This window comes from Anopheles gambiae, chromosome 2 (genome assembly GCF_943734735.2).
Source record: "Anopheles gambiae chromosome 2, idAnoGambNW_F1_1, whole genome shotgun sequence".
Classification (NCBI taxonomy): domain Eukaryota; kingdom Metazoa; phylum Arthropoda; class Insecta; order Diptera; family Culicidae; genus Anopheles; species Anopheles gambiae.
In genome coordinates this window covers 65,439,380-65,465,608 of record NC_064601.1, presented here as the reverse complement: position 1 = coordinate 65,465,608, position 26,229 = coordinate 65,439,380, and the positions used below count along the sequence as shown (strand labels likewise).

General features: G+C 41.4%; 1 protein-coding gene across 1 annotated transcript; it reads right to left on the bottom strand.

The window, feature by feature from the left end:
- Nucleotides 1-14,504: 14,504 nt before the first annotated feature.
- On the bottom strand, nt 14,505-17,554 carry LOC133391655 (uncharacterized protein K02A2.6-like). The gene has a single exon (XM_061647223.1). The coding sequence runs from the start codon at nt 17,343-17,345 to the stop codon at nt 14,880-14,882; it is 2,466 nt and encodes an 821-aa protein (XP_061503207.1). The 5' UTR covers nt 17,346-17,554; the 3' UTR covers nt 14,505-14,879.
- Nucleotides 17,555-26,229: the final 8,675 nt, after the last annotated feature.

The window sequence follows — 26,229 nt, the reverse complement described above, 5'->3', positions numbered from 1 at the left end:
CACACACTGGTGTAGTATTGTCGTGTGCGGCATCACGGCCGCCCTTGCTGCACCAGCATCATCGTCGAGCCCGGTGGGCAGGCACAGTGCTGAGGCATATCGGCTGCCCCCTGTCCATCTTCATCGCCGGCGCTCCAGCTGCACAGGTACATCTCGACGGCGACACCACTGTCGCCCCTGTGCAGCAACGTCGTATGTGTCCCGGGTCAGTGTCGTCGTGCGCGGCATCACGGTCGCCCCCTGTGTACCCTCATCATCATCGTCAACGTCATCATCATCCTGCGCGCCCTGCACAGCAGTTCACCGGCAGCGACATCACGGTCGCCCCTGTGCAGTGGTACCGGCTGAGCGGTGAGGCAGCCAAGGTGAAAGGCCACGAGATGAGTGAACCTAGTAGGGCTACTCGTGGGAAGGCCCAATCTCAGGATGGCGACACATCCAAAACCCGTTCAGAGAAACCCGTAGAAGTACCTTCGCAGCAGAAACCAGCGGTCCAAAAGTTAGCCTCATCAAAAGTGTCCTTAGTTGCAACTCCGGACATAATTATGGCTCAGCGAAGCGTTAGGAGCGAAACGGGAACTGCGCCGACAAATATGGCGCATGTGGAAAAGAACAGAATGGCGTCCAGTCTGATCGAAGGTTTTAGCTCTTGATGCAACATCTACCCCAACCAAAAGGATAATGAATCGCACGTTTCTCGCAGAAGTAAAAGCTCTGTGGCAACGACACTGAAGCTAGAACGTTTAGCTAAAGAGCGAAGGTTGGAAGTCGAAGCGCTTCAAATTGAAATGAGTAAAAGAATCGCGAAATTGAATTCGGATTACGAAGCGATGAAGCAACAGATAGAGGATGACGGTGTTAGCAAGAGAAGTGGTCGCAGCGTTAGTGAAACATCACAAGTCGTTGATTGGTTAACCAGTGACCATGGGCTAAAAGTACTTCCTAACCCCTGCACAAGTAAGGTACTAACCGCGAAAGAGCGTGAGAGTGCGAGGCGATTCCCAAATAGCATTGGAGCGTTACGTTTCGCGATTTTTGTTTGGAGGCGTTACTGCTCGCTACCTGCTCATAACACTGCTCGATAGCGGTGTTATGAGCAGGTAGCGTGTAACATTCTATGTAAGCTCAATGAAAGCTCAAAGCTCAAGCGTTACTTAGCGAGTGCTCGAACCACAGTATAACGCTGTGGGTTCTGTATTCGGATGTAAACAAAAACGACCACTTTTTTTAAATTTCGATGCACATTGTCCAGTACAACGATAAAATGTATTTTATTTAACTATTATTCAATACTTACATGCCCCAATACATGGTTTTACACGTTTAAATACGATTACAACCATCACTTTGGATGGTATCAACTGGATTCGACAGTGTGACACTGAAGAGTAAAGACGGTTTTTTCGAAGCAGCGGTTGACCAACAACAAGCATAGCGAGAAGAGAGTGAAGAAGGAAAGTGACTAGTGGAAAATGGGGGTCCAGGACCCAGGGGGGGGGGGGGGGCATTCCCCTCGGGAACTACTACGACATTTTAGAGTTCCAAAGCGAACCTAAAAGGAAAATGGGGAAAAAGAATAAAATCCTAGGATTTGAGAAAGAAATCATGGAGGATGAGGTATTCATGGTGATGGAATCCACAACCCGAGATAGAGATCTAAGCCGAGTTAGCCCGTTTTTGATCTCAAAGGTAATTGAAAATGCGATCTCCGGAAAGCCAATGCTGGTCAGTTGCTTGAAAGACGGGAAGCTACTGATCAAGGTGGCCAACCAGAAACAAGCAGAGAAGATTAAAAAAAATAAAAACGATCCCCGATCACAGAGGAGAGATCCAGGTTCAAACGCTAGAACACCCCACCGGGGTGATTCGATGGAGTGATTCGATGCCCCGATATCGAATTCCTTACGGAAGGGGAAATATTAGACGGACTTCAAACACAGAAGGCAACAGAGGTGATTATCTTAAAAAGAAAGATAAATAATGTGTTAACCAATACTCGCACAGCAATCGTCACCTTCAAAACAGGAAGAATCCCACGTACAGTCGATTTCGGACTGTATCCACTGAAAGTGGAACTCTACATTCCGAGACCCATGCGGTGCACCACCTGCATGAGACTCGGCCACACAAAAAAATCTTGCCAGCGCGATAAAATATGTGCAAACTGCAGTGAAATGGAACACAAAGAGTCATACGTAAGAACAAAATGCGTGTCATGTGGAGATGCCCACAATACGCTAGACAGGAACTGCCCTGTTTTTTGTGACGAAATGGAGATCAGTAAAATACGCACAGTGAACAAAATAACATACGGAGAAGCAAAACGTATACGTAGACGACAGTGCCCCGAAATCCCTAAAATCTATACATCAGACATATCCTATGCACAAAGAACAAAATCAGCAACAAAAAGCGTAAGTACAAACTCGACAGAAGAAACAAATTCACGAAATACCATCAATGATATAAACAACACAAACACCACAGAAAATAACAAAACACACACAGCCGAACCTACCACTCCAAGAGAAACACATAAACAGACAACCGTAATCGATCAACCGATTACACCGAACGAACAAACAAACACACCCACAAGAAGCGACACACTAACGATCAGTTCACCTGAATCACCAGATTCTACATACATAGAAGTTACTAATGAAACACCTAAAACCCCCACTATGATGGTGGAGGAATACATAATTACTAATACACAAGAAGATAACACATCAGAATACGATAAATTCAAAATTCTATACTAAATACCACTCACAAGGCATCCACATCCACACTTAAACATTTGATCTCATGTTCTCGTTATTACAAGCTAACATTCCGGGACTAAGAGCCAGCAAAGAAGAAATTAGAGAATTGCTAATAAAAAGGAAGATCGATGTAGCCTGTCTGCAGAAGACATGGTTGGATGATAAAGCCATAGGGAAAATAAACATCCCACACTATGAACTAATATCGGACAATAGAGAAGATGGTTACGGAGGAGCGTCAATAATCATACGCACAGAACTAAACACAGAAAAACTCAAAGTGATTCCCCCTAACCCATACATACAGATAGTAGCTGCTCGTATAAAGCAAGCAGGCTTAGTAATCGCTTCGGTGTACGTTAAACCCAACACACCAATCGCAACATTCCGCAGCTTACTAACCCTTAGCATCACAAGCTTGGCGAAATATAACAAATTAATAATTATGGGTGATTTTAACTCTCATCACTCTGAATGGGGAAATCAGACGTGTGACGGTAAAGGAAACATCCTTTTACATGAGATTAATGAAAACAATATAACTGTGATAAATAACTATGAACAGACTTTCATTAACCCAGACCCAAACAAAAGTAACTCAGCAATAGATTTGACAATCACCTCTCTAGCTATAACCCCACATATTCAAAGGAACGTTTCAGACATACACATAGGCAATAGTGGACATCGGGTTATATTCACCAATTTTAACCTATTCAAACCTCCCCCACAAAAAATCACAGTTTATAATAAGAAAAAAATAGACGAAGAAATATCCAGCCTACCATACAATAACAATTCTGACATCAACTCAATTACCAAAGATATCAATAAAATTATTTTAAGAAACAAAATCAAGACCCCGTTCACCCCAAAATCATGGTGGAATGATATCGTTCAAAAAGCATGGGAAGAGAAATGCAGAGATAGAACAGACTATAACCAAAATCGGACGATCGAAAACCAAATCAAGTACAAGAAAGAATCAGCCAAATTTCGATTCGCAAAACAAAAATCAAAAACCAAACGAATCGAGGAAAAACTTGACTTGATCGATTCTCAATCCTCTATGGATGACCTTTGGACTCTTATGGGAATGTTCAAAGATAAACCTGCCAGAACAAACAAGATTGCCACAGATGAATCCCTAGCAAAAGAGTTCTTAAAAAATCATTTCGGTTCATCAAACCAAAAAAAAAAATGAAACAAGACCCCGATTCATAAGCGATAAAAATCTAATTGACTACAACAGATGGCAACATATCCTAAACTCAAAAAAGAATTCTGCTCCTGGCATTGACAAAATATCGTACAAAACATTGAAACTACTAAGCAGTGAAAACACCAAAGCCATAATCGGAAACATCAATGACATGTACAAAAGAGGAGTCGTGGAAAAAAAGCTCAGAAGAATAAAAATTGTAGCATTTGGAAAACCCGGCAAGGATCTCAGTCCATCAGCAAATCACAGACCCATAGCTTTGCTTCCTACTATAACGAAAGTGGCAAACACGGCCATCTTACACAACATTAACCACATTGTAGATAAGTTTGACATCCTCCCCAGCACATCCTTCGGATTTAGAAAAAACCGTCCCACAACCTCCGCAGTTGATTCACTCTCCAACATTTTAAAAAATAACATAAGAAAAAACAGACACACTACAGTGGTTTTTATTGACATTAAAAACGCCTACAATAGTGTGAATGTTGGCCTTTTAACAAAAATCCTCTCCGGAAAAATGATACCACACGAAGATATCAGATGGATAGAAGGATTCCTCTCAAACCGACTGGTAGAGATCGCTGCTGAAGGTAAATCGATTAAGAGAAGGATAACTAACGGGTTGCCCCAAGGGGTAGTCCTTTCACCTCTGCTTTTCAACCTGTATACAAGTGAATGTCACGAAACCGGGACAAGGTAAAAATAATCCAATATGCAGACGATTTCGCATTAATTGGAAGTGCAATCACCTCTCCAGCAGCTCAAACAAAAACACAACGGGCCCTGAACCAATTGGCAAACACATTATCTTCCCTTCAACTTGAAATAAACGTAGCAAAAACAAAACTCATGACATTTTCCAAAAACTACACTCGCACAACAATAGTACTAAACAGAACTTCCCTTGAACAAGTCAACTCCCACCACTTTCTAGGCATAGAAATTGACAACAGATTAAAATTCCACTCCCATATTAACAACCAAATCAACAAAGCCCAGAAAAAAATGAATTTCATTAAAGCCGTATGCAACAAATCCAACCACATAAATCCAGAAAAAGCTAAACAACTACACCAAGCTCTTGTGAGGGGTACCCTGGAATACGGGATAACTCTAAGTAGCAACGCCAACAAGAACAAACTCAACACCATGAGCACAATAATTAACCAGTCACTCAGGAAAATTACAGGCTGCACAAAAACTACTCCGATCAACACACTCCACGCCATAGCAGCAGAAATGCCCTTCCACATACGGTCTAAACTTCTCATGCAAAAACAACTATGCAAAGCAATAACACATTCCTTTTTCACCACAACATCTCAGCCACTCCAAATCACATCAAGACATCTAACCGCTCAAGAAAAAACATACATAACTGACAAACTCATCTTCAACAACATAACTAAGTATGATTTCAACCACTCAAAACCCACTTCCGAAAACATCAATATTAACACGATCATCCCAGGCATTGACACCAACAAACACAATTTAAACATAACAAGCATGCAAATCATCAACTCACATCAGGGCATAAAAATATATACAGACGGCAGCAAAAAAGATGAAAATTGTGGTATAAGAATTTATGTAAAAACTCCGATTGAAGAACTCAAAATATCAAAGAAACTCCAACACCCAACATCCATAAGCACTACAGAACTCTACGCAATAGGCCTGGCACTCGAGATGTCGACAAAAAAACGCTGGAATAATATTGCCATTTACACAGACAGTCTATCAGCATGCCAAACTCAGCCAAAGAAGATAACCGAATAGACGAACTCCTCGGGAGAATACTACATAACTGTGAAGTCACTCGAGCAATAATCCAATGGATCCGAAGCCATGTCGGAATAGCTGGAAATGAAATTGCCGACCAATTAGCCAAAGATAGTCTTAGTAAACAATATGTGATAAATAACAAAATTAGATTAAAAGATGCTATTAATTTATTTCAACAAAGAGCTAACCACGAGACGAATACATGGTACACTGAACTATGCCGAAGCAAAGGGAAAAAGTTTGCCAGATACCAAAGCTCAATAGAAAACAAAATGTGGCACCATAAACTAAAAATTCCAGCAAAGGACATCAAAACACTAAACAGATTAATAGCGGGCCATGACTATGGTAATTTCTGGCTACACAAAATGAAGCTCATAGACAGAGGAACATGTGCAATTTGCAACGTAGAGGACACAGCGAGTCACAGAGTCTTCTCTTGCCACAAATTCGACATGGAACGAAAAGACCAGCTGAAAATAAATGAACAAAACTTCATCAAGGCTTGGAAGACGAAAGATAAAAAGAAAATGAAAATGGTGATAAAATTTATAAAAACCAACCGAATATCCTTCTGAAACGTCTCGCTTAAACTGCATGACATAAATAAACCGACGAAGTACTTAACCTAATAACATAAACTGACAACACAAACAAAACTTCAGAAAACAAATCACATATAGAAAGAGGACAAATGGCCTTTGATGCCGTCCAAAAACAACAGAGGTTGTGTTTAACACAATAGCTGTTAATAGCACAATAGCCCATGAAGCTGGACTTCAGTTCCGAACCGTCAAACGACCTCGACAAACAGAAGAAGAAGAAGAAGGATGCCGACGGCGTTGTTGTCTCTGCGTCAGGCACATGTATTGTTGCCGCTTTTAATGCTCGGGTAAATCTTATGTTAGCTGTATTACAACGATTAAACGCACTAATTGTACCACTTGCAAAGCGATACAAATAAAATAAAACACATAATACACCGTACAAAACACTTTTTAACAACACTTGCACATAAAAACCACTTGTCGATGCGGTGATCTAATGTCCTGTATGCAGTGGAAAAATAACAAGGAAAGATTAGAATGCTTTCATATATGATATTATTTTATAATATTTTCCTTTCCATGCTATTTTGTGGTGTATGGCAACGTTGGTTTGCTTGAAGATACACAACGACCGGTGTGTTGGTCCAGTTGAGAATGTGCCGATCACGATCACAGCCGGCTTTAGTGATTGATGTAGAAACCTTTTATCCGGCTGTCCGTTTATCCGTGCTGTTGAGAAATGACAGTTCAATACAATGGTGACATTCCGTTATGAGGAGGATATTTGAAAAAGCTGTTAAAAGAGCACATTGTCATAACAAAAGACCCGATAATTCAAGGCAAATTTGAAATATTCTTGTGGAAAAAGCATGAAGTTAAAAAAAACTGGGATATTTTTATCAAAAAATAAGATAATTTTCCAAAAATTAATCAGGAATTGGGGATAAAATATATCATGTGACTCATTATCCGTGTTATTCGCTTATCCGGGCGAGGTCAAGTTCCGAGAAGCCCGGATAAACGGCGCTCCACTGTATTGCTATTTTCAAAGCGGTTTAAAATAAAACAATCAATGTTTTTTTAATAATGTAACGTCCTGACAAATATCGGTAAAAGTAAGGCTCAGGGCGGTGGCAACGCTTTTTCGCATGCGATTTTATCGGACGGCCTGTCAAATTTTTGTATGGGATTTGACAGATAACGTCGGACGACGAAATCGCACGTCCGACGTTATCTGTCAAATCCCATACAAATCTCGTCCGATAAAATCGCATCCGATGAGCGTTGCCACGGGCCTCAGCCCTCTACGTTACGCTAGCGTTACGCGTAACGCCTGTTTATCACCAACCCAAGCAGCATTTTTGAACACGTGTTTTAACCGCCGTGGATGAGCAAATTAATAGCTTATCATGTCTTATTATTGCTTATTTTTACATGATTATTAGAAAAGCAACAATTTTTGAACAATCATAAAAAAGAACGGCAATCGCTAATAAAGATAAAACTCATTGATACTTCATGAGTATAAATAAATTATAGTATTACTATTAGGCTATCATTTTTAACAGCAATCAGAGTTGTAATAACTTCAAGTATTATAATTAATAAAAATATTATACATAAGAAAGGGTTACTTATAAAAAACGATTATTTATTTATTTTCCCAGCTATTGATAAAGCAGGATAATGAAATACATACAAATATTTATTAACTTCATTAACCTAACTTTTAAAAAGAGCCCTCGCACCTAAAGTAATGTTTGTTCAAAATGGCCGGATTTGAAAAAATGTAATTATTAATTACACACGTGCATGTACATGCTTACTAGTTAGGTTATCGTTGTACGTAAATGTAATAAAATACATTTTAATCATTATTAAGTTTATAAATATTTTTCTTATTATTGTAACGACCAAGCGTTTTACGGTTAGCAGAAGGTTAATTGGCCGTTTTAATAAGATTTCCCAAGTGCCACAAATCCACTAAACAACCACTAAACGGCTTCTAAACGACTCAAGTTCTCTACCTAAACGGAATATAGAAAGACTTCGTTTAGCAGACGGCAAACGACTCATGAATTCTAAAAATAGCAAAAAGCTGGTGGCGCTCTCTGTTGGTGGGATACCCCAACCAGCTGAGCTTCATCGCTTGGAGGAGAGCTTTCTCATTTCCTCTGTACTGTTGTATGGTTTCGCATTGAAGTTATGCATCGCTAGAACTAGAACGGCGATACGATTGTTTAAATACTAAACTCCAACGGAAACCACCAGCACTGAAGCAAGTGAGATTTGAGTAATGGTCGTTGGTGTTGATACCCGTGTATCTGACCACACGACCATTCATATAGATTTTTGCTCGGAAAGTTAGAAGGCTATATAGGTCATGATAAGATGAAACTTGTCGAAACACATTGCAAAAAAAGGATAGCAATATAATAATCAGTTTTAATACGCCATCTATTGATCAAACCAATGAAGCTGTGGAGCTTTCATTTTTTTTCTATGGATATTCAATTTTCCAGTCGTTTAAGCTTAATCTGTGGCGCTTGGGTCAGCACAATTCGGAAGAGCACACAAATAATTATACGCAGAAGTCAGTGGCTTACGTCTGTTCAGTTCAATGTCGCGCCAAGAAGAGATCTTTATTCTATGACAGTTCATCTAGCACACCGGGTGCTCCAGCGGTCAAGGTATAATGCGTTTATACCGCTGCGTTTGGGGTTCGGGTTGAGTGACAGTGGGCGATATTTGGGTAAAAGTAAGGCTCAGCCCTCTACGTTACATTGGAAAAGCGTTACATCCCTTAAAATATTCCCAAGCAGCATTTTTATTACAGTTTTGTCATCCAGGCGACTGACCAGTGTACATTATTTGAATAAAAAAAATACTTTCAATTGCGATAAAAAAAATAATTGCTTTAAGATGAATCGATTTCTACGAGATTTAATTTTTAAATAACGAGTAAATCAATAGTTCAATATTTTTCATTGTTCCATTATGATTTATGAAAAATAGTCTGAAAGAAAGAAGTTCATAAACATCCCAAAAGCTTTCAATTGGAGTAACATTTCCTATGATTAGAAAATATAAAATATTAAAAATATTTATAAATAAATTGTATATATGAAATATAATTATAACCTATTCAATCTATTGTAATTATTCATATATATATATATATATATATATATATATATATATATATATATATATATATATATATATATATATATATATATATATATATATATATTATATATATGTTCGCGCCCAAACGGTTCGCTCCGACAGTGAACCAGTTGCATCGCGTGTGAAACACGCAACAGAAGAAAGAGAGAGAAGTTCGAGAACTCTTCACGTTAACGGTTTTTGCATTATTCTCGTGCGCGATCGAATTTATTCCCTCACACCCACACATATGAATTTCTTACGATTCTCTCCCATGCGCGAACGGTTAAAAGAGCGAGCCAGCGCTGAGAGAGTTGTTGTTGGTTTGGAACTTTCGAAGCAGACAGACGTGCAAACGGAAAATAAACACAACCAGTCCTGTTTTGGTACTCCGAGTGTATCAATTCCTCGTGTTAGGCAGAAAGAAAATCGGTCTTCCTCCAGGCTGAAGCTAGTGGGCTTCAGCTCTTTTTTCACCGGTTGTTCTCCGCGAGGTGGAGGCCTTACAACCCTCCACTGTTTTCTGCTTTTCCCACGTTGGGGCAGCGCAGTCCCCAACAATATATATTATGTATATATTATTATATTACAGGCGCCCCCCGAGTTACGACGATTCGCACATACGACGAATTTGATTTTGACAGTTAAAAGTTCCCAAGAGCCACAAATCCACTAAACGACCACTAAACGGCTTCTAAACGACTCAAGTTCTCTACCTAAACGGAATATAGAAAGACTTCGTTTAGCAGACGGCAAACGACTCATGAATTCTAAAAATAGCAAAAAGCTGGTGGCGCTCTCTGTTGGTGGGATACCCCAACCAGCTGAGCTTCATCGCTTGGAGGAGAGCTTTCTCATTTCCTCTGTACTGTTGTATGGTTTCGCATTGAAGTTATGCATCGCTAGAACTAGAACGGCGATACGATTGTTTAAATAATAAACTACAATGGAAACCACCAGCACTGAAGCAAGTGAGATCTGAGTAATGGTCGTTGGGGTTGATACCCACGTATCTGACCACACGACCATTCAAATAGATTTTTGCTCAGAAAGTTAGAAGGCTATAAAGGTCATGATAAGATGAAACTTGTCGAAACACATTGCAAGAAAAGGATAGCAATATAATGATGAGTTGTAATACGCCATCTATTGATCAAACCAATGAAGCTGTGGAGCTTTCATTTTTTTCTATGGATATTCAATTTTCCAGTCATTTAAGCTTAATCTGTGGCGCTTGGGTTGTCATTGACAAGAAATTGATGTAGGGTAACTGTACAGGCGTCCCCCGAGTTACGACCCCCTCGAGTTACGACGATTCGCAGATACGACGATTTTGATTTTGACAGTTAAAAGTTGTCATTGAGACGAAATTGGTATATTTTTTGAATTGCTGTGCTTATAACCGTTACAAACACATTTCCATAGATTCCACAACTCTCCGGTCTTGAATTTCTACATCGCTTTTGGTGAAAATACATACATTATCGAACATTATTTTAAATAAAATTCACGATTTCATAGATTCCGACTCTTCAATTTCGGTTATAAACTTTATAATCACATATATTCGACATACGATTTTTTCGACTTACGCCTTGCTTTGGGACATTTTTTCGGTCCCAAATACAGTCGTATCTCGGGGGACACCTGTACCAGTTTTCGGCAGGCTAGTGCAGCAGTTTCACAAAAATTGCTCACACATCAATATTTTTCATTATTTTTCTTGAAAGTGTTGTTATTCTGGTTGATAAACTATCATAGTATGTTACAATATTTTTTATTTGCCGGTTCAATGCCCTTTTTCACAAATATTCGTGAAAATGCAAACATTGATTTTGCTCCTATTTTCGTCAGTTTGTTCCTATTTTCGGCAGGCTGTGTTCCTATTTTCGGCAGCGCGAATACGGGTCAGAAAATGTTTGTATCAATGTGAATATGTACAAAAAAATGTTTAAAGCAATTTAACACTCTTACTTTCCTAAGATTGGTGTTAAAAAGCACTTTAATTATTAATTTTATGTTGCTTATTTTGGCCCGTTTTGACAGCCATTTTGATGCGACGTTTAAACAGAGCAGCCATTGACAGTTTGATGGTTATAGCGTACGGTGCGAATTGGCTTACAAATATTTATTTTTCTCTTAAGTTAGTGCATTGTTTGTCGTAAAATTGGTGATATTTGGTACAAGAAAGGTCATATTATGTGTCGATATACGCATTGTAGTGTTCTGATCAATTTTTAAAGAAATATTCAGCCAAATCCAAGGTGTGTTATTGTTCCGAGTTTCGGCAGGAGCCCACCACATCGAGCTATCAAAAATGAACATTTATTGTGTACCTATTTTCGGCAGCATTGAAAGTGAAAAATAACTTGTTTATCGTGATTTTAAAATTCCGAACAAGTTAGACTAAATTAAATATAGATACACCACTTAATATACACCACTTTTTCATTTTTTTACTGTTCTGATTCTCTTAATCACAAAACCTGCTGAACCATTGGCTGACAGCAAAGCTGCCGAAAAAAAAGCACAATATATTTGATATTTAAAAAAAAAAGTAATGAAATGGCGTGACACTTCGTATGCGAATAACAAATACGTACAATTTCACTACAAAATTGTATTTTGTGAAATTTTTTACCGCATTTGTGCAGAATTTCACGTTTTAGCTACCCTACCGAAAATAGGTACACTGCCGAAAACTGGTACAGTTACCCTATTGTTTTAAATATCTGGGCTGATAACCGTTATACACACATTTCCAAAGATTCCACAACTACCCTATCTAGAATATCTATATTGTGTACGGTTTTTAAAATATAATTATTACATTATCAAACATTCTTTTAAATAAAATACACGATATCATAAATTCCAACTCTTCAACTTCGGTTATAAACTTAATATTCATAGATATTCGACATACGACTTTTTCGACTTACGCCTTGCTTTGGGACATTTTTTCGGTCCCAAATACAGTCGTATCTCGGGGGACACCTGTATATTATATTATATTATATATTTTATGGTAGTTGTTTGATAATATTTCAATTAAGTTCACTTTTATTTTATCTTTATTTTTGTGTTCTTTAGTACTATTACTTATTTATTAACACATTAAAATATAAATTATGACAAACACTATGACACGTTAAAAGGGTGGTCTGCTCTGCCCGGACGGTCAACGATCTCTCTTCGTAGAACGATCTGTCGATCGTGTCCTGCACCGCACACACACCTCTACAAGCACAGTACAACTGTCATAGCGAGCTGTCTTGGTACAGCGGTACAGGCACAGGGTGGTTGCCAACATCCTTCTTACTACTGCCGGTACGCTTCCATCCACGGTGGCGTTCTTCTGACACGCGAAGAGCGACGTGGAGGCTGCACGGGTAGAGATGATATTACGTCATTCGTCGCAACCTCAGAAGATTCAATTGGCTCCGGACAAACATTCGCAGAAGACGGTAAAACTGAAGACGATAACATTGATGACGATGACGATGGCTGTGTTGATGTTGTTGCTGATGATGATGACTGCGATGCTGCAGTTGATAACGATGATGACGGTGCACTCAAGGATGGTGTATCTGATGATATAGACGAATACAAGGACGGCTTAGGGTTGGAACAGGTATCAGGTACTGGTGATGAGGAACAACATTGACTAATACCCCAAGCATCTAACAATCCATTGAAGAACATTGTAGACTCCATTTCATCTTGTTGATTATTTGTGTTGTACCGATGACGCAGCTGATTTATGTGTGAACGGAGCGTTCTGCCAGATGTGGTTAAAACCTTAAATATCACACTTCCGATCTGCTCATTAATCACACCAGGAACCCATCTCCATTTGTTAACTTCATAAAGCTTCGCATATACAGGATCACCAGCGTTGAACTTTTTGGGTTTATGCTCAGAGGTATACGTGCTTGGCGAAGGTCGCAGTGGTGGTCGTAGCAGCTCTAAGGTTGTGCGTATCCTTCTGTTGAACATAACATCCGCTGGAGTTTTCTGGTTTTCTAACAGCTTATTAGGTGTACTCCTGTAAGTCAGCAAAAATACATCTAACGCTTCTTGCAACGAGACCTTCCCCTTCCTGATTTTGCTGAGTGCTCGTTTGAACGTGTCCACAAAACGTTCAGCCTGGCCATTCGACTGCGGATGGTACGGTGGACTTCTGATGTGCTCTATGCCATTACTATTACAGAAATCTTCAAATTCCCAGCTCGTGAACTGTCGCCCGTTATCACTAACGATAGTGTTCGGCATACCAAAACGAGAGCAAAGTCCACGAAGCATTTATACTGTGGCTTTTGCAGTAATTCTTGTCGATGAAATTATCTCAGGCCATTTGGAATAAGCATCGATTACTAGTAGAAAATACAAGCCATCTATTGGTCCAGCGAAGTCCATGTGGACTATTTGCCATGGAGCGCTGCACTTAGGCCAGGGTATTGGAGCGTTATGAGGCTGAGTTTTCGCGGCAGAAGCACACGCTTTGCAAGATTTGACCATTTCAGCTATATCTGAATCAATCAGGGGCCAATAAACATAACTCCTAGCTATTGCCTTCATTCTTTCGATTTCGGGGTGCCCATTATGCATCAGTTTCAACACCGGACTACGTAGACATGCAGGAACAATTACGCGTTCGTCAAAAACTATACAGTTGTCGATTATTGAAAGGCCCTCACGCCTTGCGAAAAAACATTTCATCTCAGGACTTTTCACTTCTTTTTTTGGCCAACCATTCTGAATGAAGTTTAATAACGATCGAAGCACCGGATCTTTCTGAGTTTCTCTCATTATGTCGCAAAAAGCCAGAGGTAAAGCATTTGTAGCACTCTGTAAAATAGTTGCTGTATCATTTTCTAGCTCAATGCATGCATTAACATAATCTTCCTCTGGTTTTTCATGCTTGTTGATCAAACGCGACAAAACATCGGCATTCCCGAATTTATCTGTTTCCATATACTCTATATCAAAGTCATACAAGAGCAGTGTTAGTGCAAATCTTTGCAATCTATTGGCCGTGTAAATGGGAATTCCTTTTTTCGATCCGAAAATCCGTAGAAGTGGTTGGTGATCAGTTTGCAAGCGGAAATGTCTACCAAAAAGCATGCGATGGAATTTAGTAACAGCATACACGACGGCTAAACCTTCGCGATCTGGTTGGCTGTACCTCTGTTCAGTTGCTGTCAGAGCACGCGATGCATGTGGTACTACCTTAACACTCCCATCTGGCAACCTATGGGATATTGTAGCACCAATTGCGATGGACGATGCATCTGCTGAAACAATTATTTCCAATCACGGATCATAATGCATAAGTAGAAGATCAGACGACAATATCTTTTTAAATTGTAGAAAGGCATGCTAACACTTCTGGGTCCAGCAAAAAACATTCCCCTCTTTAAGCAAATCATCTAGGGGCTGCCTTAACATTCGCATGTTCCGCACAAACTTGCCATAATAATTGATCGCTCCCAGGAAAGATCTCACTCCTGAGACGTCAGTTGGAGGTTGAAGTTTTGTGATGGCCAAGATTTTATCTGGGTCTGGTCGCAACCCTGTTCCATCAAGCAAATGACCTAAATATTTTATTTGGGACTTATGAAAACTACATTTCTCAGCCCGAATGGTAAAACCATACTCCTGAAGTCTAACCAGGACAGCTTGAAGATTCTTTGAATGGTCTGCGTTGTCTTTGCCTCCAACCACAATGTCGTCTAAATACGCAGCAACTCCTTCAAGTCCAGCCAACATGGTATCCATCAACTGCTGGAATGCTCCTGGTGCAGCTTTGATACCCGGCGGTAGCGTGTTATACCTATATAGGCCTCGATGCGTGTTCACCGTCAGCAATTCACGACACTTCTCATCAACCTCAACTTGGAGGAAAGCATCGGACAAGTCGATCTGACTAAATACGCAACAACTTTGCAGGCTAGCAAAAATATCCTCAGGAAGAGGCAATGGGTATTGGTGAGCCATCAATGCATTATTTAAACCGGTGGAATAATCCCCACAGATACGGATACTTCCATTTGCCTTACGCACAACCACAATCGGCGCGGCCCATTCGGAATATTCTACCGGTGTGACGATACCTTCTCTTTCCAATCGCTGAAGTTCATCATCAACCTCTTGCAACATAGAATACGCCACTGGCCTTTTTGGGCGAAAAACCGGAATGGCTCCTTCCTTCAACACTAGCTGCACCTGTGTCTTCATGCATTTTCCCAGACCATCAGCAAACAACGCAGGATATGCCTCTTTCAGCTTCTCAGCATCCGTTACTGCATTCGCAATGCGCCGGCAGATTGATGACAACGGCACATCCCAGAGACCAAAAATGTCCATCAAATCCGCACCTAACAGCAACAAATCAGCTTCTGCGACGTGTATAACACACTGGTGGCACTGGTCTACAATCTTGGCTTCACATATAAAATTGCCTAAAAGCTTTAAGGGGTCTCCGGATGCCGTTTTAGCCTTTACCTTTGTCGGCTTTAATGGAGGTCTTCCTATGCGGATCCTCTCCTCATGCGAAATAATACTGATATCGGCACCGATATCCACCATCATCCGGACAGACAGACCATTTAGCAAAACATTCACGCTATTGCGGTTCATACACCTTAGGCTGTTAATCCAAACAGTACTAACACGCTTGCGATTTCGATTCTTATACCATCGACCTGCACTGGCACAGAAACCTTGTATATGACCGAATTTATGGCAGCGATTACATTTACGGTCCTTGTTGGTGCATTTGTTAGCGTGATGCCCTTCTCCGCATAACCAACATTTAATAAAATTTCTTTGTTTCTGACCATGGGGATTAAAATCGTTAGCTTTTACCTTGCCTTCATTGGCTTTACGGTGATATGAATCTACACCTCCGGATTTAATTGCCAACACCCTTTCACTAGCTTCAGTCGCTATCATCGCACTATCTGCCTTAACACGTACCAAACGTTGGCATTCATTTGCAAGCTGCTCTAAAGTTGCACTATTTTTCTCCTCTATCAACGATAAAAGCTTCAAACGTAAATCGCGATCACTCTCATCCTTTAAACCGCATACCATAACAAGGCACTTAAACTGATCTTCTGTCATCGAAGTATATTCAGCATCAACACACGCTCTATTCACACGACACGTGAATGCAAGTAAATCCTCCGAGCGTTGCTTTGTTATGGTAAGGCATTTGTATCGCTTACTCAGGATCGATTCCATTTTGCCAAATAATGCTTTTAGCTTCAACACAGCATCGGCAAAGGAGAGGTCACGAGGAGCACGAGGCAAAATAAAGTTGCAGAAACGGTTATGCTCAACAACGCCAAGCTTACGGGTCAGCAGACGAACGCGAGCTGCATCTTCCAACCGGGAAGCATCATGCTCGAACAGGTCTTCGTAACGGGCGTACCACGCCTCGAATGTAATACCCGCATCCGCATCGTACTGGAACTCATTAATATTGCTTGCAAGTGCATCTAAAATCAACTCAGGATTAGTAGGTTTGGCGAGTACCTGTTGATCTGGCTGCTGCTGCGAAAATGTTGCAGGATGCGATTGCTGCTGCTGTTGTTGTAGTAGTTGGCCCACCAATTTCATATGTTGTTCCATTTGTTTCTGCTGCATTTCCATCTGCTGCTGCAACAAATACAAAACGGTATTAAAATCATTCGCGGTGTCTGTCGTTGCTGCTTGGGTTGGTGCCGCTTGGGTTGGAGCCGCTTGCTGCGATGGCGGGTGCTGCATAAAAGTTGCCGGAAAGTTTGCGCCATTTTGCGAGAGACGTCGTTCTTCCATCGTATGGTCTTCGGGGCTCAGCATTCTCCTCTTTTTCCGATGAATTTTGACTATTACTTATTTATTAACACATTAAAATATAAATTATGACAAACACTATGACACGTTAAAAGGGTGGTCTGCTCTGCCCGGACGGTCAACGATCTCTCTTCGTAGAACGATCTGTCGATCGTGTCCTGCACCGCACACACACCTCTACAAGCACAGTACAACTGTCATAGCGAGCTGTCTTGGTACAGCGGTACAGGCACAGGGTGGTTGCCAACATTTATATTTCACAGTTGCTATTTGCCTGAACCGCGTGCTTCGCTTTTTATCTTACGTCTAACGCACACATACATTGTCCTCGCTATCGGTCTGACGCGTACACCTGTCCTATTGATCTCGCTGTCATAGCATCCAGCGAGGATGATCGATGTGCGTCTATAGCGGTCGGTGCTCTACTCACCGACTACATCTAACAGTATTTATATTATATATGATATATATTATATAAAAGTTGTTAATATCATTATTTTTGATATTATACCATATTATACCGATGCCGGAAACCTTTAATTTTTTCATCAAATTTTAGTTCAAGTTTCTGTTAATTTTGTTTTTAACATATATGATCTGAATCGTAATGAAATATCCATCACTCATCTTTTCCAAATTCAGTTAGACCATTTCGCTTTGCTTTGAATTCTAAGTCAGAATGTATGGGGTGCGTGGTACGGGTAAGAAGAACATAGGGGCGGGGGTACAAATAAACGTATCACAACACCAATGTTTGGGTGAGACGGTGATGGTGTGAAACGCTTCTTGCTTCAAGCTCTTGCGGTAACAGCGTTAAAGGCAACAACAACAACAGAGAATAACGCATCGCGTAGAAACAAACACACCGTTCGTGGGTATGTCAGGGGGGGAAACAACGGGAAAAGCTTAATTCTCTCTCAGCGATGCCGCTTGGGTTGTGGGGTAGAAAGCTACAGTCTGTTCCCGAGTTACGCGGTTTGTGCGTTCCCGAGGAATCCGCGTAACTCGAATATTAGCGTAAGTCGAATTTCGCGGTATTTGGCCAAAATACAATTTGTTACTCGGTATTTTTTATTCAATTTAATTCTTTTATACACTTCATCGTTTATGCAATATGATTTGTGAAGAACATTCTGATATTTTTGGTTTTTAAGTGGATTAAATTTGTTAGCAAAAATGCAATTTATACTCCATTGGACAATTCTTGAAGCAAATTGTACTGATTTGACATTTGACCCGTCAAATTAACAATTCCGCGTATCTACGAATCCGCGTAAGTCGAGAACCGCGTAACTCGGGAACAGTCTGTACCAGTGTTTTCCGGTTCGATAAAACAGTGGCCTGTGTTCTATAGCTACTACAATCGGTCAACCGAGGCGTGTGGTTTTACTTCAGTCGAAAACATCATCCGGCTTGAAGAAGCGCTTACCGGACCAGCAAGAGAAGTGGTGGAATCCAAGTTCACCTCTCCAGATGCAGCTCCCCAGGTCATGAAGTTGCTGAAGCAGTTGTATGGACGACCAGGACTTTTAGTTAAAGAATTGATCGAGCAGGCACGGCAAATCGAGAACCCGAAACCAGAGCGCTTGGACCAATTGATATCTTTTGGTATAGCAGTCCAAAAGTTATGCGATTACTTGACGGCCAACGAAATGGAAGATCATTTCTCTAATCCGGAACTGCTGGAAGAAGTGGTAATAAAATTGCCGGCCAACAGAGCCTTGGAGTGGGTGAGATTCAAAAGGAACTACGTTAAACCAACGCTAAATGAATTTTGCGCTTTCATGGAAGAGCTGACTGAAGACTGTTGTGAATTAACAGTTCCTGCTAATGTAGAGGCTCTTCGTGCGCCACCAAGAAACATTCGAGGTCATTCCTTCCTGCACGTATGTAATGCAGTTGAATCCGCAAGTAGAATAAAAACGAACGGCCAAAATTCTCATCATGCACAAGCTACACCACCGCGAACGAGTGTGAAATGTTATGTATGTGAAGATCCAATGCATCGTGTCCGTCAATGTGGGGTCTTCATGAGAGCCATGACGGTTACAGATCGTCATGCTACAGTCAGTAGGTTGCAACTTTGCGCGAATTGCCTGGGCAGTCATGGAACGAGACCATGCAAATCTACGTTCGTCTGTAGAGTGGTGGGATGCGGTATTTGGCATCATACACTGCTCCATCAAGAACCATCGGCCGCGGGGCCATGGGAATTCTCAGCGCTCATTTTCTCAAGCACTCATGAGTGCTTTGGAGAAATCCTCGTTCTCAGCGTTTGTCGAATCGGAACAAAATCGATTTGAGAATTTTTGAGAATCTTTGAGAAAGTTGACGATGCAGCGATCGGCTAACTGAAATATAAGCAATTGTGCTATTTGTTTTTCGATAATCACTTTGGAAAATGTATTCAATATTTATAATTGAAAAAGTTTAAAAAACATACGACCAAAAATATATTTTCTATTTAAAGCTCCAAATAAAATTTGAGTGGCTTTATCAGTTTCTCAGAGTGAGAAAAATTGACGACGGCCACGAGCTCGCATCTGAGAACAAGTTTTGAGTGCCTGAGAAACTTAAATGAGTGCTTGAGAATGTTTTCTCAGCTTGAGAAAGTCCCGTGGCCCCGCGGCCATCCGCTTCCACGTCAAGTGCGCAGTGTTATGCTCACGGAGAGAAGTCGACGACGACCCTATTTCGAATAGTTCCGGTGACAGTTTATCATGGCCATCGCAGTATCGACGATGCTTTCTTGGATGAAGGATCTTCTCTGACACTGGTGGAAACGTTGCTAGCCCAACAGTTAGGACTTGAAGGTGTTCGTAATCCTCTAGAGCTGTGCTGGACTGGCAATTACAGCAGGAGAGAGGAATCATCGCTACGTGTGCAGCTGGAGATATCGGCCAGGGGTGGTGAGCGGCGCTACTCTATAGCGGCCGGTCACACCATAAATCAGCCCGACTCAGTCAATTGACACTTCACTGATATTGAATTTGAATTACTTCCAGGAACTTCCGGCGATACAGTATCGTAACGCAGTATCTCAACTGCTGATTGGGCTGCAATACGTGTCGCTGATGAAGCCACTGAAAGTGCAATCGGGCGAGGAAGGTCAACCAATTGCTGTGCGAAATCTACTAGGCTGGTCGATTTATGGTCCAAAAAGCATCGGCGGATCGACAGCAGCAACGCCATTCCCGGTCAACCGTCACGAAAGAATATCGGGTAAAGATGAAACTGTGCAACATCCGAACAGCATGGACTGACAAGGGCTACTTGAAGTGAACATCGTGCAGAACATCGCAGCAGTTGCGAAAGATAGCTCAGCCGAAAGCAGCAATGTAAACGCTGACGACTCATGAAATGCTTCGCCAGTATTTCACACTCGAAGGTACGGGCATTTCTTCCTTCAGTGTCAATGTTCCAGAATCAGTAGAAGTAAACCGTGCCAATAATCTTCTACAGACTACAACCGAACGGCATGCTGAGCATTTCACTCCTGGCTTATTGTTGGCAGAAGATGAGGTATGTTTCCCAGATAGCCTTCCAATGACTAAGAAACGCCTATTGGCATTGGAACGCAAGCTGGAAAAGGATTTACCCCTAAAAGAAGAAGTTCATAATCAGATTAGAATGTACGTGGAGAAGGGGTTTGCGCATGAAGCATCTAATGAAGAGGTGCTTGAAGCCCCTCCTGGTCGTGCATGGTACTTACCAATAAACGTCGTTGGCCACCCTCGCAAACCGGAGAAGAAAAGACTAGTGGGATGCAGCTGCTAAAGTAAACGGGGTATCTCTGAATTCAAAGCTGTTGAAAGGCCCAGACTTACTAGTTCAGCTTCCTGGAGTGTTGTGCAAATTCAGACAGAGACGTGTCGCCTTTGGAGGTGATATTGAAAAAATGTTCCACCAAATACGGATAAGAAAGCCTGACACACACTCTCAACGATATCTTTTTCGATTCAATCCGAGCAAAAGTCCCAAAATATACATCATGGATGTCGCTACGTTTGGCGCAACTTGCTCACCGTGTTCTGCTCAGTACGTCATGCACTTGAATGCCGACCAATACAAAGAGACGTACCCAGAAGCTGCTGCTGCAATCAAGCAGAAAACCTACATGGATGATTACTTTGATAGCTGCGACTAGTGATGAGTCAAGTAGCACTGTGCCGCCACGCACACACAGCACAGTAAAATGTGCGAGCACAATTGCACATTTTATAAAATTGTGGTGCCACACTTCGCACATTTTTTGTGTTCCGCACGATTTTTGTGTTCCGCACGATTTTTGTGCTCCGCACAGTTTCTGTACTCCACACAGTTTCTGTGCCCTGCACAGTTTCTGTGCTCCGCACAGTTTGTGTGCTCCGCACAGTTATTGTGTGCTCCGCACAGTTTCTGTGCTCCGCACAGTTTCTGTGCTCCGCACAGTTATTGTGTGCTCGATTTGTATGGGAGAGCATAAACTTCCCGTCAAAAGATTATAGAGTTGTATGGCTTAAATCCAGTTTACGTCAAAGTTTACGCCTCGTGTGACGTCCGTATGATGTCTGTTTCGATTGATGTGAGAGCGCGGTGTAAGGTAACGGTCAGAACCTCGCCGCATGCGATTTTGCCGCATGCGGCAAGAAAAGAATCAATAATATAATAGCTTTTGAAGGTATTATAATGATATTTTGTTGTTTCTTTATAAAGATAATCATTATTTGATATGATTGCGGCAAAATCGCATGCGGCGAAGTTCTGACCGCTGCCTAACTGTGCGCGCACAATAACTGTGCGGAGCACACAATAACGGTGCGGAGCACACAATAACTGTGCGGAGCACAGAAACTGTGCGGAGCACAGAAACTGTGCGGAGCTCACAATAACTGTGCGGAGCACATAAACTGTGCGGAGCACAGAAACTGTGCGGAGCTCACAATAACTGTGCGGAGCACACAAACTGTGCAAACTGTGTGGTAGTTGGGCGGAGCACAAAAAGTGTGCAAAGCACACTAACTGGGCGATAACACAGTAACTGTGCAAAATCTGTGCGGGAACACAGCTACTGTGCGACCACACATTAAGTGTGGTACAGTATCGGACATAATGATAGGGTAATGGTTTTTTCAACGCACCATGCACCCGTTGGGCCAGGTCTATGTGTGGTTTGTATGTGTTTGTGTGTGTGTGTGTGCATGTGTGTGTATGTGTGTGTGTGCATGTATGTGTGTGTGTATGTATGTTTGAGTGTGTATTGGTGTGTGTGTTTGTTTCACAAGTATGTCGTTTCGGATAGATTTGTTAGTAGTTTGTTTGTGTTTTGGGTTAGGTTTTTGATGTAATAAGCAGGACCACCACCCTCGCGATCAGTGTTTCTTCGATATATTAACAATTTTACGGTCTTCTTTCGCCGTGGTCTTCTGAGGACGTCCGGTTGACTTGCGCGTTTCGGTTGTCCGAAGCGCGTTTGCGACAAAAGCGATCGTTCCATCACGAACTCGATCGTTTTGCGCTTAATGCCAGCAGCCGCCATTCGCTTTATGATATGGCGCTGATAATCGGTACAATGTTTACCTCGACCCATTGTTACTAACATTGCTTGCTTGGACCGTCAAGAACGCGCTGGTTAAAAACTTGGACACGGCTGATCCCGTGCTCTGCCTGCGTTCTGCTTATGGATAAAAACTATCAATGAGTAAGCGAGTGAGCGTCTACCCATTTAAATCGAGAACAGAATACTGCCACGCTCATGAAACAAAACGCCCATTGAAAAGAACAACTGCGCGCCAGCTCTGTGCACGCACAAAGTTTCCTATGCACACACGAGCTTCAACGCAGAGATGCACGCAGGCCTTTCAATGGCGTGCACTGGAGAAACACCTGTGAGGGAATGCCGAGTTCATTGTGCGCACACACACACACACACACACACACACACACACACACACACACACACACATTGTCACGTATTTTGTCACGCAGATGCTCTCTGGCCACGGGTGTTTCAGGAGCTACCTCCACAAATTCCGGCACGCTTCTTCACCTCGATGCCCAGTATGTAAGGACAATGACGAGACTGCGGAACATGTAATGTTCTACTGTCCACGTTTGCTAGAGGAGCGCCAGCTGCTTGACACGAAGTGCAGAACCGCCGTAAGACAGACCAACCTAGTGCAGCTGATGCTACATAGCGAAGAGTTGTGGGAAGCTGCAACAACATGTATGAGACTGATCCTGACAAGGCTGGACCAGCTGTGGAGAGGAGATCAGGACCTGGGACGCGTGTGAACGTGGTACGGTTTGGAGTGTTTTGTATGTGTGCCCCATGGAGCAGTATGCGAAGTGTGAAGTGCTTGGTGTATTGATTGTGAGCTCTATTGCTGTGTGATGTTTGATAGTACTTTTGATCTGTCTCGCGAACTCTGGTTCATTGTGCAATAGCGAGGATGCAATGCTAATGCCTAAGCCCTTCCCCAAGAAGCATACCGAAAGGTGAACCAATGGGGAAGGGTATATGGCCCAAGGAGGGGGTTTACTGGGTAAGAATCCCATGTCAACACCCGTGCGACAACGGGAGTCTTTCGAAGATTCCCCCTCCTTGTAAAACAAAAAAAAAAAACACACACACACTGTTGCGGTAGCAACGGGTAGGTTTGAGGCGATTTTTAAATTGCAACGGCTGAGTTGAGGATTTTTTAAATTGCAACGAAACGATTCATTTGCAACGGCTAAGTTTGGGAAGCAATTGAAATTATTGTAACTTATCGTATGAGAACGAGATCGCTGGCCTAAATAAACATACAATTTGGGAACGGCCCGTTTCTTGAGCTCATCGATAAGCATAAGCCACTCGAACAACGTGTAGGGTAATAAAACTTTTTAGAGCTGGTGCATCCGGTAGGCAGACAGAAATTAGGAGAAAAATGCATGAAGGACGAAAAACATGCATATGTGCATGTAACGAATTCTTTCAGTTATCTACCCAAAACGAGGAGGTCATAAAATTTCAAGTTAGTTTAGGATCAATCTAGAATGCGTGGAATTGAAGTATAAACAAAACACCATACGAAAACATAAAGCACACTGGCACCAATACAATTAAACAACGTGTACGGACACGTTCAACACCATCAAAAATGTTAGTATATAAGAACCAATTTTGTCAAATAAACGTCAGATCTAATTTAGAAACTGAACGGAAAACGTCTCGATTTTTTTGAACGTCTTGGCCTTTCCTAGGTTTTTACTTTAAGTCTCATCCGGGTCCCTCTGCCCCCATCCGAAAAGTTATTGAATGAATTGTGCCACTTTCGAAGCATAGGTTCCCACGAACCGCGAACACTAGCCGAAAGTTTAATGTACAATTTATTATGGTTACTCCTTTCGGGCAGAAACCCATCTTTTATATACATTTGTTTTCGGTAGGAACTTAGGACACTGAAGGCCTTTCCTTCGCGTGGCCTGGCCCGAGTTCCGCCGTCAACATTGGTGGCTCCAGAGAGGAAACGAATTCTCATTCGTCAGTCAGATTGAAGCTCCAGTTAGGAGACGAATTCCTTATCATCCAGAGATGAAACGAATTATTATTCGTTAACATTGGTTTAGCACCGGAGAGGATGCGAATTATTATTCGATCCAGTTTGTAAAGAGAGTAACTTTACAAGAACGATCCTGTCCACAGAGAAGGCGTTCAATTTCAAGGATTATGGCAAAAGGAACAAGCGAACTCTACCTGTTGGGATAAATCCTTCAGTTATTAAAAAACTGACCTACGCGCTACCTTGAGCAACAGTAGTTGCATAATAATTTCGGTTGCTAAAACCAGAGAAGGAAGATCAATCAACACCAAAATGGGTTTAAAGAGTAAGAAGTACTTCGTTAATAACGAAGCCGGACTCTGCAGACTGTGTACACAGGCAGATGATTCCGAATCAAAAATGGTCCAGTGTGAAGAGTGTGACCGATGGTTTCACTTGGCTTGTGCTAAGTTAAACACGAAACCAACCAACGGGGAAGAATACATTTGTATTAAATGTAAGGATAATTTTTCGCAAGATATGCCACTTCCCAAAGACCACAATTCTGTGGTATCGGCTTTGATTGAAGCACTGAAGCAAAATCGTGTGAACGATAATATGTTCTACAAACGTACAACATTAAGAGAACTTCCATATTTCGATGGAAGAGCAAAAGATTGGCCTAAATTCAAAAAGGCATTTGATGAAACCTCAGAGGAATCTGGCTTCAGTAATTTAGAAAACTTGAATCGCCTTCAAACATATCTTAAGGGAGACGCAGAAAGAAGCGTAAGATCACTTTTTCTGGATCCCGTAAACGTGAATATGATTATTAAAAGGTTGGAGGAATTATACGGAAGACCTGAAATCGTTCATCAGGAGTTGCTGAACGATGTTACAAAAAATCGGGTGGAAAATAATAAAATCCCCGAACTAAGCGAAGCGCTTGAAAATCTTGTAACAAACATACAGGTTATGAAAAAGAAGGAATATTTGTACGATCATCGACTTATTGATGATTTGGTTGGAAAAATGCCATTTCACCTTCAATCTAATTGGATTGTATACAAAAGTAACATTCAGAAAGACGAGATTGTCACTCTTGCGCATTTATTGAATTGGCTCATACCAATCGCGAGCACAATACGGCAAGTGCCGAAACAACATAATCATTTGGATTATTTAGCAACTTTACATATACCAAGCAAAGGTAATGACACATTATTTGATGATATGATATTTTGTCATAAAGGATCGCTCAATCCAGAGCCGATAAAAGATCGGCCAGAACACTCAAATAGCTTATCCAGGTTTATTAATGATAATTCATTAGTAGAAAATAGTTCATCGAGAACAAACGATCATTCGGAAATCTTAGATTTTCTAGG

Coding starts and splice junctions, on each gene's coding strand:
- LOC133391655 (XM_061647223.1), bottom strand. CDS start 17,345: ATGCTGAGCCCCGAAGACCATACGATGGAAGAACGACGTCTCTCGCAA.